This window comes from Trypanosoma melophagium (genome assembly GCF_022059095.1).
Source record: "Trypanosoma melophagium isolate St. Kilda chromosome Unknown ctg15segment0, whole genome shotgun sequence".
Classification (NCBI taxonomy): Eukaryota; Euglenozoa; class Kinetoplastea; order Trypanosomatida; family Trypanosomatidae; genus Trypanosoma; species Trypanosoma melophagium.
The window spans coordinates 153,647-166,242 of record NW_027125143.1 but is presented as its reverse complement, the minus strand read 5'-3'; the positions used below and the strand labels follow the sequence as shown (position 1 = coordinate 166,242).

Below are 12,596 nucleotides of genomic sequence, written 5' to 3'. Positions count from 1 at the left end.
CACAGAAACAAAATGAAAATAAATAAATAAATAAATAAATAACTAAATAAATAAAAACAAATAGAAAAATATAAGTGCAGAAATGTACATATACGTGCAATAATAGATACATACTCAAAGGTTTTTTACGTAGTGAAATTAAGAAAATTAAAAAATAAATAAATAAATTCCTAAGAGAAGCAACTTCCTCAAAACCCTTTCTTTCTAGCGATCCGCCATTGCCCGCTAACATGGGTGTTTTGATACACCTAATAACAGAGAAACCAGGAAATATGGAGCATAACAAAAAGAAAATACAAAAAAATTCTAGGCAAAAAAAAAAAATAAAGTAAAACACATTTGGTACGGCACTATTACTTATATACGATGTCATTTTTTTCCCCCTATTGGCCTCCCTCTTATTCTCACCAGAAACCATCCTCGGTGATCGTGTCGTCGAACGTATTCATTTCTTTGTTGTTCAATCGTCGACGACGCACGTTACACACCACAGCCAACACAACAAAGACGATAAAAACAAGAACATGCAGAAGCGCGAAAAATACGACCCAGTTTCTCTGTATTCCCGGCTGTTTGTCGCGAGGGACAGGAGTCATGGGAAAGGTAGGGAAGGGAAGTGGGGTGATAATAGGCGTAGCTTTCATCCTATCACCTTCGTAAAATAATAATAATAATAATAATAATAATAATAATAATAATAATAATAATAATAAAAGGGATGAATGTGCTTCCTATTTTGGTGAGGCCCTATATAATAAAATAGAATAAAATAAACGAGAAAATATGCCATAGTGTTCGAATTAATAACACACATACAAGAATTCCATAGATCAAAACAAAGAGAAAAGACGTTAATCATTAAAATTTATACTCTACTGGATATTCCCCACGACAGGACGCACAAAGTTGCAAATCCCTGGGTCCATTCCTCTCCAGAACTTTGCACGTAGAGGGACTTTGGGGTGGATGGGAAAGTAAAGAAATAACCAAATTTCAAATACTTTCTAATAGTTCAACCAGTGGTTCTTTCCCAAACTTTATCACAAAAAAAAAAAAAAATAGAAAGAAACACTAAAACAACTGAAATGAGCATAATAGTACCAGACCAATCCCAGGTGCATATTCTTTTTGCAATCTCATAGAAAAAAAATAGATTTTGAGCGTTTTTTACCGCAATACTTTTTTCTTTCGTTGAAAATTTTGTTAATTGCTAATGTCAATCCGCTCACTTTTTGTCATACTTCAGAAAAACAAGCGAAACCGACAAATTCTACACGGAATCGTCATCCAAGTCATCACTTAACATACTGCCTAGGCGACGGGCTTTACGTTTTTTCACTTCTCTAAACACAGTGAATGCCACAACAGCAAGAACAAACAGCATCACCAGTACAGGAATTACCACAACATAAGAATGAGCTGTGACCCATTCTCTCGCAGTAGGCAGGGTGTAGTGTATCGTACTAGTGTCAGCAACCAGTTCTGCACGGAAAAATGAATTATCACCCATGTTGTGTATACGGATTCAAAGAACAAAAAAAATACAGACTATTCCTTTCTTGTGAACCAGGTTATTAATATATACTGAATAGAGAGAAATTATGAGAGTGAAAAAATAAAAATTTATTTGGAGAAGCAAAAAAAAAAAATTCAGTACACCAATAGGACACGCTACGCGTAAATATATATATATATATATATATATTAAAAAAAAAGTACTAGCATATTTTTCACTGATGAAGAGCAAATATGATTAAAAAAAAACATACAAACAAGACTAACACATACGTATGCATATATATATATATATATATATATGGGCTCTGTCAAAACAATGATTAGAATCAAAAATATACAAAAAATGTACCTAGATTCAATTTTTTTGCCGATTTTTCTGTTTTGCACATAAAAGAAATAGCAATCAAAGGAAAATAATTAAGAGATACTTTTAATGTCATCACTCTAAAAATATTATATCCTTGCCAATAGTTCGTTCCTTCTCAAACCAGGTAGTTAATAAAACAAATTTATGATACCAGAGTTCATCGATTACTCTACGAAGTGGGGGATTTTTTGGGGATACCGTAACCGCTGGAACCCCTCTTCATAGAAAGGTAGTGTGGTGGGGTGTGACTGTGATGAAAAAAAAAAAAAAAACCAATCACGAACTTTCAACGTAGTCATCTCCTACGAAGAAAGAAACTATGGGTAAAGCAAAAAGGGTGTAAATAGAAAGAATCCCCCACCTTATTTATTTGGCCTCACCTTGTCACACACAGTTTCAAAATCCATCAAGAAAAAAATATCAAGAAACAGCGATGAAAAGAAGCAAGAAAAAAAAACATGATGAAATCAACATCACATAGAAAACACATGAATTTACATTGCGATGATAAAATACTTTGAAGCTATCATCGTGGTTCTTCCCTTTTCGATATGTTCAAAAATCACCTGTTTTCATAAATAAAAATAAAAAATAAAAATGGATTTCGCATGGGAAATTAAATCTTCATTGGGGTGTGACCAGCGTACTATTTCCATATATGATTCTTTCTCCCTTCCATTGTCATAGCGATGACATTTCCTCTTCGTCACTTTCGTAGCTTTCGCTCGAACTCGTTACATATTGATCCTCATCACTCTTATTTGCCTGACGCAAATGCCGCCGCACAAAATAAACCGTTACTGCCATGGTAACCAACAGAAGAACGCCGAGGATGACACTTACAATGATAATCCAGTTATTTAACTGCATCCACGAGGAGTTTTGCGGTGCCATAGAGCCACCAAGAGACACGTTCAATTTGGGGATGGAAGCTCCTGCAATAACACTAATGACACTTGACACCAACCCCTCAAGAAGGGGTGGTAGAGTCATATCAGTTGCGGGTGTGGCTGACACTGGCTCATCAGAATCCGCAAATACCCCCAAACTCATATATGAGACGTATAGCAGAAATAAGGTCGTCAGAAAACTGATATCGAATCGATGCCCCAGAAGAAAGACTCCAAGGGGTAGTACCGTTTTCATCATCAAATTTTCCTCAAGAAAAGGAACAAAATAGTCTAGAGATCCTACAGGAGTAACAATAATAATAAATCCAATTTCAGCTAAAGAATAATCTAAACCTTGCTTCCCGCTTAATAAATAACATAAAATAGAAGAAACAAAAGTAATATAATAATTTTGTGTAGTAACCAATATTTTTCCTGAGAACATAAATAATTCCCAATATTTTTTGCCCTCTAACATTGTTTTCCTAATAAATAAAACAGAACTGACGAAAAGGAAGTGCTGAAAAGCCCTTTTAACCCGAATCCCGCTCGGGGCGGAGAGGGTTGGGTTGGTTGGGCCTTTCAGAAACTTACTATTGACACGCTGTTAGGAATAAAAAGAAGTAAAAATATTCCTAATAGTTAAACCATACAAAATGTAAAAGTCAGTAAGACTCGATCATTCTTATCGCAAGCTGAAAAAAAAAGCACAAGAATGAGCCAATTTGCACATCATTACGTAATAAATGATTATCTCAAAACAAACAAAAAAAAACACAGGAAATAAAATAATAATAATAATAATAATAATAATAATAATAATAATAATAATAATAATAATAATAATAATAATAATAATAACCCGTCCCAGGTAGAACAAAAAAAAAAAGTAAAAAAAAAAAAATCAGATTTTTTTTATTTCTTTTTCGGCGCACAATCCTAATCTCTATAGAGCTGCACCAATTTCTTTGAATGTAAAACTAAAAACAAATCAATGGGCACATGTTAGAAAGAAAAAGGAACCAAGCCTTGTAACACTTCCTATTTTCAATAGCCCTCTCTTGCTTCTTCGTGTGCTTGTCAACTCTGTTGTGAATGATTTTTTCATGCTTTTCTTCGTTTTCCAGACCCTTCTTTTCTTTTTTTGCAAACGCTTGTTATTATTATTATTATTATTATTATTATTTTCTTCTACCAATATTACCATTTTCCCTTTTTTTTTACTTCTGCTCAGAACACCGAATATTGTCGGGCAAAAAGCAGTTAAAACTTATCTAGACCTCTTTGCTTTTTAAAAACTGCACCACATTCTTTGCGTCACGGGTTACCCACGCCACATTATTGCGAAGTCCCTCGACTCCCTGGTGAAAGCTGCGCGACATACCCATTTTTGATTTCTCATCCAGGTTATTCCAGAAGTAATCCATTTCATCTGCTACAGTCGCTTCTGCACCGTACTCAAGATACTTTAAAGCACGACCAAGAATAAGTCCTGGCAACTTTTCTCCTAGCGTGCTCCATACACGCCGGAGTTCCTCTGCGTATAATTTCATCTTTTCAGTATTAGAAGCAAGTGCACCAAGTAAATAAATAACATCTTGACTGCGAACCTTATCAGAGAGAGCAAACTTGAAAAGGTCAGTCACCACACCATTTACTCTTGAAGAAGCAAGTGCACGAAGGTAATATGACCGCTCCATTGCTTCTGTGGCTGTTGACGCAAGCATTTTTACCTCTTCAAGTGCGGTACTACCATTTTTCTTCACATGTACAGAAAATACTGTGTAGTGCAAATCGGCAGGAATTGGGGTAGTTTGTCTTTCATTATATAATTTCTCAGCATGAGCTATAGTATCCTCGTCTTCTGCTACTGCAAGGCGGTTAAAGAGTAGACCACGCAACTGAGTCACACTGTGTTTATCACCAGTTTTGGGTGTAAAACCAATTTTCTTCATGGCACCAGAGTACAAACCTCTGCAAAAGGCATTATATGCATTTAAAACATCTTCACCCTGGGTTGAAACCACCATTCTGAGATCAGTTTCAAAATCCACAATGGAACACCACACAGTGTAATCATCTTCTTCAATATAAGATGATAAAAGTTTTAGTACCTCAACTGAACTACAATAGCCAGCTCGAGCAAATGCATGATAATCAGAGACAATACTAAGGCGATCTATATTAGATATAGCCTTTCCAGTAATTGCGGGCAATAAACTGTGTAATAATTCTTGACTTCCATAAAGAACACGGCAGAAAGCAGATTGATCAGTATTTACCTTTACCCATGATGAATGAGGAATAGATATAGTAGTTTCTTTTTCTTCGATAATTGTTTTTAAAATCTGATTTTCTGGTCGTGAAACCAATAAAGGAATTTTCCAAACGGTTTTGTTTTCATCTTCCGTGACATCTCCAGTAGCGAGAAAACGATTTTGACTCACATGAAGACTCTCTCTATTATCTGATAAGGTCACAGTAAGAAATGGATAACCTTGTTTACCTGTCCAGTACTCCAATATAGGTGTCAATGGTTTCCCAGCCGCTTTTCCCAAGAAATTCCATAAATCTTCTGTTTTTGCATTACCATAAGCAAAATGTTTTAAATAGGCGGACATACCTTTTTGAAAAGCTTCTTCTCCAATAAAATTTACGGTCATACGTAGGATACTCCCACCTTTGCTATAACTGATAGCATCAAAAATATCATCAATCTCCTTGGCATTTTTAACTTCCACTTCAACAGGATGAGAACTTCTCAAGGAGTCCAATTTAAAAGCGCGTGTAATTTCATCATGTACAAATTGTGTAAATACATGCCACTCTGGGAATAATTTATTTATAGACCAATATTCCATATAAGTTGCAAAAGATTCATTTAGCCATAATTCTTTCCACCATTGCATAGTAACAAGATTACCAAACCACTGATGAGCCAATTCATGAGCTACAACAATAGCAACATATTGGCGATGAGTAGCACTTGAGCTTTCATCACATAAAAGAGCCACTTCTCGATAGGTAATAAGACCCCAATTTTCCATGGCTCCCGCAGCAAAATCTGGAATAGCCAGAAGATCAACCTTTGGGAGAATATAATTTGATTCAAAAAATTCTTCATAAAGTGGTAGAACTTTACAAGCAACATCAAGAGCAAAAGAAGCTTGAGATGTTTTACCCTGAGGAGTAAATACACGAACAAGTGTTTCTTCACCCCCACCATTACTATTCTTATGAGTTTTTTTAATAGTTCGTTGAATAGAGTCGAGTTCAGCAATCGTCCAGGCAAGAAGATAAGTAGACATCTTCGGAGTTGGTTCAAAAAACCAACGAGTCTGGGACCCAAGTTCTTCTTTTTTACAATGTGGCATGTTAGAAAGTACCAACATATTTGACGGAGCAGTTATTATCAGTTCAAAAACGGCTTTTACTGCAGGTTCGTCCCAACAAGGAATTGCACGACGAGCGTCCACAGCTTCAAATTGTGTTGTCCCCATATATGAATCTTTTCCATTAACAATATATTTACTTCTGTAAAAACCAGCAAGTTGATCATTGATTATACCTGTATAATCAATTGAAAGAATGGCTTCTCCCGAAAAGCTATTTTTCAGAGGAAACACCACCTTCATTTCAGTTTCATCTAATGTTATTGTATTAATAGGAACCTCTTCAACTTCTGGATTGTTAAAGCTTTTAAGTGATACCTTAACAAAAGTCAACTCATTATAATTGAGTGTGATGCTTTTTTGAGGGTTTTTTGCGGTAAGTTTTATTGCAACATGTCCTTTAAATAAAAATTTCTCAAAATCCGGTGTTATACTCACAGTGTAGTGATATGGTACTGGATCGTCCGGTAAAATGTTTCTTGGTAAGGACATTTCCGTTAATACTTGGTCGGAGAACTTTTTTTTCGTTTTATCTCTTTCTTTCATGGTGGAGCAAATGAAAACAAAAGAAATAATAATAATAATAATAATAATAATAATAATAATAACAGAAAAAAAGAAGAAATCAACCACAAAAACACAAACTGAGAAAAAGAAACTGATGAAAATAAAAATAATATAAGAAAAAAGAAAAGAACAATATCTAGGAAGAGATGGAGAAATTGACAGTCATACAAAAGAAAAAAATCTATAGAAAAAAAAAGTCAGACTAGAAGATACCTCAACTGTTACTCGGGTTGGGAGAGATCGAGTAAAAACACCCCTTGCGATCAATAATACAAGACTAGTAGCATGTCTATACAGTCCACAATTCTATAAACCAAGTTAATCATAAAGGAAAAAAAAATGAGGAAGTAGTACAAAAGAAAATACCCCTAGGCATTAACACATAAAAAAAAATGATTAGAAACTAATGGGTGAACACAGGGGAAAGTTCTCTGACCGATAACCATACCACCAGAAGGGGCAACGGGAACAGAAAGAAAAAAAAAAAACACCACTTCCCCAGTTCGTCATTCTCTGCACATGTACCAGCCTAAACCGGGGGGAAAAAACCCAGTTAAAAATAAGAAGCGAATTTCATGGCATCGGATCTAGATACAAACGAGTCTTCCGTCGGACGAATAATCCTTGTCCGTAATCCCAGTTGTGCTTTCTTCTATATTATTATTATTATTATTATTATTAATCAAAGAGATTTGAAAAAAAAAAGTGAACCATACACTCAAATATTCGGACTGTGATTCCTCAGCTCGTATCACGCGGTATACATTCTGTGTTAAAACCAACCTCTATAAGAAAATCTCCAAGAAAATCCGGAAGAAATCTACAAATTTCCTCGCTTCTCCGACACTCAAGAGAAATAACAGGGGGAAATCACCATCCAGGGGCAAAATAAGTAAAAATATCCCAATTACGTCCCAGTAAAAAAAAAAAAAAATCTCTGATTCCCTCTGTATCCAAAAGCATGAATATTGCGTTTATTTTTCATTCTTTTTGAGTACACTACAAATGAGGAGAACAAGAAAAGAATCGAAAATTCCCAAGGAAAAACTATGGAAAAGAAAAGAAAACTCTTCAAGAATAAATAAAGGATAAAAAAAAACACTCTTCCTCGTATGTTCGTCGTTAAAATTACACGGATTTAAGTCTAATTTCTTAATTTTGTTCTTACTTTTCCTCTCCTTACCTCACTTCATATAAGATAATGGATAGAAAATCCGAAGTATTTTTTTTCTTAAGGCCTGATTTCGTTTTTGTAGTGGAAACAGTTCGACCCTTGACATATCACACAGCAAATCATTTTTTTTATCATTTGCTTCTTTTATTTCACTGAAAGAATCCGGAATTTTTCTATGGGTAGAAAAAGGAAATAGTTTCTCTTCGATTAGGCTCTCTGATGCAGTTATACGTCGCTCGAGTTCCTCCAGTTCAACACGAAAACGATTCAATTTGAAAAAAGAAGTCCCATTATTAAGTTCACTAATTTTCTTTAAGATTCTTTTCTGATCGTGCAATCCCATTACCTTTACAACTTGAGTAGATATTTTATTTAAGCATCTTTTTCTTCCTCGTGTTGAGAGATTGTTCCTTCCAGAGATTGTAACAACTGTTTCATCATTTGGTATAATGAAAGAAACGTGCTTCTGAGAGTGCACATCCCACAAAGCAAGGTAAAGTTCATCTGGAACAAGAATAGTTTTTTTTTCTTTTTCAGATTGAAATAAAAAATCTAGAGTTTTTTTTTCTTTGTTAAACAAAACTCCTGTTGAAACTGCCAAACACCTGGGTCCATCCCTTTTCCTTGGGTTCATTAAAGAGGAGAATAAGTTTTCGTCATCTTTTTCTTTATTCTTATATATTCTATCAAAAGATTTCGACGATTTCCCCATAACATAAGATCGAGAAAGATGCTCTAAACGTTTCCACACTCCCCGATTAACAATTTTGTGCTGTAAAACAAAATTTGAAAGTAACGATGATTCTATTCTGCTTTTATTACAAGATGCTACCGATGCATGGGGAGCCATATGTCCTTTTTCAAAATTCTTTTTTTGCATTTCTGTAGAGGTGACCCGAGCTTCTTCTGGGAGTGTTCGATCCATCAGAGGAACACAAGAACGGGGATACCTTCGTGCAGCTTTCACTTGATTTCGAGTAAGGTAAAAACCACACCATAACGGCATGCGAAGTTTGGTATCATATAATAAAGCATAATTACATCGTGAAAGTAGTAAAAGGGTATTCCTATTTTCTTCACCAGAAGTAGTATTAAATTTTCCAATACCCATGACGGCCGCTCTGGCTTCGCGAAGATGAAGAGGCTCTAACCACGTTGGGTTGCGAATTTTTAAGTTCCAGAAACATCGTCCGGTTTCTATTACAACTTTCATTTTAGGCCATAACCATAACGCAGTAGCAACCCCTGAAATGTAAGAGAGGACAGACACAAAAACCAACGGAACAGAGGTATGGAAATAAAAATTGCCATCAGACATGCTTCTTTTTACAGAACCAAGCTCCTTTTTTTTTCTTTTTGTGTTTTCTTTTCTTTTAGAATAAAAACAGGTGTACTTTTACCGAGCGGGCCGCGAAGAAGCCCACAAACCTTCTTTCACACACGCCAAAAAACAAATAGAAAAAAAAAACCAACGCGCGGTTCCGCAAAAGCGGGCGCAAACCCCAAAAAATAATACTTCAAGGGATTGCGGTCCCGGCACCGCACCGGCCTCGACAATGCAACGCCATAACAAAAAAAGCCGGCGCGGCGCCGGGACCGCAATCCCTTGAAGTATTATTTTTTGGGGTTTGCGCCCGCCCGCAAACGGGCCCCAGAGGGGAAATGGCTCTAAAAAACCGCCTGCCCGGAGGCCCGGCGCCGCCCGGGCCGCCCCAAAACGCGGGCCCCGGCACGCCCTCCGCGGGCTCTCTCCGAAAAAAAAAAAAAAACTACTCCCGTTCGGGCCCGGCCTGGGGGGCGCCCCTTCCCTCCCCCTGCCCGAAAGCCGGCGGCGGGGCTGGGGTCCCTTTCTTTTTCTTTCTTTTCCGGTCCCCTTCCCGAAGGCCCGGGAAACCCAGGCAGCCGCCCATACCCCTACGCGCCAAAAACGAAACAGCGCAAAAGAAAAGAGAAGGGGGAAAAAAAGATGCAACCCGGGACGGGCCCCTCCCAGCGGACCGCGCCGCGAAAAAGAAAAAGAACAACCTAAAAAAAAAAAAAATAAAAAACAACGGCCAAAAAATGTAATGGTGGGGCGCTCCCCCCGCCTGCGGGCATCAAAAGCGTTGTGTTTGTCCGTTTCCTTAATTTCTTTTTCGTTTTTTACCGAGGCTCTTTTTCCAATCGTTTCCCAAGACTTTTCCTCACTACTGCGTCTCTGGTTCCCTGTCCTTCCTGTATTCTCGGAGCATTCTTTCCGACTCCGCGGCTCGCTCCTCATTGCTCTCATTCTCTCGCTTCCTGAGCTGGGGTTCTTTCTCTTCAAGGAACCGGCGCCTTGCCAAAAGAAGGGCCCCTTCAAGCTCCTCCATCCCCCTCCCTGTCGCCGCGGAAACGCTTGCGAAAGGCAATTTCTCGTAGAAGCTATGGGTGAAGAGCGAAAGTGATTGTACCAAACTCCCAGCGCAGTTGCCACCCTTGGTGGCGTTTACCGCGTCGGAGACTGCATCGGGATCCCTCATCCAGGATACCGCCAAATCTGACGATATGACATCGGTTTTATTAAATGCAAGAACTAGGGGAATTTGTTGCTTTAACATGATGCTACTAGAGTACAACATGGTGCTCATGAAAGTTTGTGGGCTTGCACAGCGCGTGGTGTCAGCAACAAAAAGGAGAATTGTTGGCCAAGTCGCTGAGAGAGATTCTGTAATTATCTGACCTGATGCTGACCATGTAAAAACCTCAATTTGCCCAGGAGTGTCTACCACAATCCAATCTAGATTCTCCTTCTTTTCAAGAATGCCAATAACCTGATGAAACTTTGTCGCAAAGAGGTTTAGCGATGTCATGATTGCTCCATTAGGTCCTAACCTGTACTGCTTCATCACTTCCTTGTAATTTACGGTATCACGAATGTCAATATTAGCGTTGTAGGGGACATCAGCGACAGCAGGATCCAGGTTAATGAAATAAGCACGTTTCTCTCTCTCCGCTGCGTAGTGTTGCATACGATGGACCAGCGTCGTTTTTCCTGTGCCAGCCATCCCCACTATGAGGATCACCAAAGGCCGCCGAGTCTCCTGCATAGAGGAAAAAGTAACGACACTACTTCGCAAAAAAAAAAAAAAAAAAAAAAACAAAAACAAAAACAAAACAAAACAACAAAAAACTGTTAAAAATGTGGAGCAAAAAAAAAAAAAGAAAATGATCGCGATATTTACGTATATCACATCAAAACGCACACACTCACACTCACTTAGACATTGTCTTAGCTCTATATATATATTGCTGCTTCACTCCCTTCTTCTTTCCTCCAACTTCACCTCCGCAGAAAAAAAAAAAGAAAAAAAAACAGAAAAAACAAAACAAAACGCAAAAGCAATCTGGAACGCAACTCCATTTCGACAGCATAAGGTTGAGGAGCGCAAAACTCAATCGAGTGCCAACTCAAGAAGAGCATGAACCAATTCAAAATCTGTTTGCAGCGCTTCTTCCTCCGGGCGCGCCTCAAGAAGAGCGTTCCATTCACGCCGTACCCTTCCCAGAAAACGAATCAAGTCGTCTCGCATCGTCAAATGAGTCCTCCCAATGTGTTTAGCGACCGTGGCCGCGAGGGAGAGGCAAAGTACCATCTCTCTTCCATCTGCCCTTCCTTCACAAGTATCTGGGTCTTGTTGGGCGCCCAGACGGCAAATATGGAAAAATAGTTGCTGATGAGAAGATGGATCTTTAAATTTAGATATTAAAGAATGGGGAGGGTTGGTGTAAATGTTCCGCAACATACACAACAAACCACACAAACATTCTGCGGATGGCTTCTCAGTATCATTGCCTCTCTTGGGAACCCTGCGACGATGTTCCTCTTTTGAAAGGCCGTTAAGAAGGTGTTCAAACAAGGGTGAAGCATCCCCATCACAAGAAGGATGACGCAACCACCACTCAGCATACCCCGACGCGGCAAGCCTAAACGGCCACTTGCGAAACATGCTCATCCAGACATTTTCTTCTTTATCATCGCTTCGCAAAGATGCCAAAGTCATCCCAGGGTTCTTCGAATTTGTCTGAAAGAGGGTACTTTGTAGCTCACTTAAGAATGGTGAAGCTGTCGCCAAACGCGACTGAGTACATAAAGTAATAGTCTCACTACTCAACAGTTCCTGCTGTTGCTGAAGTCCCATCGCAGTCCTTCCTAATTGTAATAATTTTCCAGCAGATTCAGTAGGACGTCTTATGGTGGTGTCATTTCCAACAACAGCGGAGGAGGTAGTTATGGTAGTGCTACTGCTACCTAGTACTACACGGCAAACATCATCATAAGGTAAAAACCGTGCATTCACATGAATAGGTGCGGTGGGGTTGTATCCGCGTCGCACTGGCATCCTCGTGCCAGATGCAGTCGTTAGAAGAGCATGACTTCTTCTCGCAGCGGTGGGAAGTACAGAAGTGTTTGTCGGAGCTAAACCCTCCTTTTCACACGTCTTCATTCCCTATCTTTTTTTTTAATTCTTCTTATAATCCCCTCTCTACTTATTCTGACCTTTTAACCCCCACCTAGAGACATACCATTTACAGTAAAACCAAGTTATTTTCACCAAGAAGAAACAAACAAGAAATAACAATAGACAGCAACGTACACCATCAATGCCCTTAAAGAGGGGTGGATAAACTAATAAAAAAAAGAAAAAAAAATAAATCACGCTTATACT

General features: G+C 38.3%; 6 protein-coding genes across 6 annotated transcripts; all 6 read right to left on the bottom strand.

Moving 5' to 3' along the window:
- Positions 1-1,270: 1,270 nt before the first annotated feature.
- LSM04_001667 (uncharacterized protein) lies at positions 1,271-1,510 on the bottom strand (the record flags this gene model as incomplete). Its single annotated transcript, XM_067338371.1, has 1 exon — positions 1,271-1,510. The coding sequence occupies one exon, from the start codon at positions 1,508-1,510 to the stop codon at positions 1,271-1,273; it is 240 nt and encodes a 79-aa protein (XP_067193669.1).
- A 1,056-nt stretch (positions 1,511-2,566) lies between these two features.
- LSM04_006782 (uncharacterized protein) lies at positions 2,567-3,034 on the bottom strand (the record flags this gene model as incomplete). Its single annotated transcript, XM_067338370.1, has 1 exon — positions 2,567-3,034. One exon carries the CDS (start codon positions 3,032-3,034, stop codon positions 2,567-2,569), a length of 468 nt encoding a protein of 155 aa, XP_067193768.1.
- Positions 3,035-4,049: 1,015 nt separating this feature from the next.
- Positions 4,050-6,659, bottom strand: LSM04_009368 (uncharacterized protein; the record flags this gene model as incomplete). Its single annotated transcript, XM_067338369.1, has 1 exon — positions 4,050-6,659. One exon carries the CDS (start codon positions 6,657-6,659, stop codon positions 4,050-4,052), a length of 2,610 nt encoding a protein of 869 aa, XP_067193811.1.
- A 1,259-nt stretch (positions 6,660-7,918) lies between these two features.
- On the bottom strand, positions 7,919-9,121 carry LSM04_001357 (DNA/RNA non-specific endonuclease; the record flags this gene model as incomplete). The annotated part of the gene is made up of 1 exon (XM_067338368.1): positions 7,919-9,121. One exon carries the CDS (start codon positions 9,119-9,121, stop codon positions 7,919-7,921), a length of 1,203 nt encoding a protein of 400 aa, XP_067193664.1.
- Positions 9,122-10,094: 973 nt separating this feature from the next.
- LSM04_009619 (GPN-loop GTPase) lies at positions 10,095-10,976 on the bottom strand (the record flags this gene model as incomplete). Its single annotated transcript, XM_067338367.1, has 1 exon — positions 10,095-10,976. The coding sequence occupies one exon, from the start codon at positions 10,974-10,976 to the stop codon at positions 10,095-10,097; it is 882 nt and encodes a 293-aa protein (XP_067193815.1).
- A 345-nt stretch (positions 10,977-11,321) lies between these two features.
- Positions 11,322-12,374, bottom strand: LSM04_002960 (uncharacterized protein; the record flags this gene model as incomplete). Its single annotated transcript, XM_067338366.1, has 1 exon — positions 11,322-12,374. One exon carries the CDS (start codon positions 12,372-12,374, stop codon positions 11,322-11,324), a length of 1,053 nt encoding a protein of 350 aa, XP_067193698.1.
- Between the last annotated feature and the right edge of the window lie 222 nt (positions 12,375-12,596).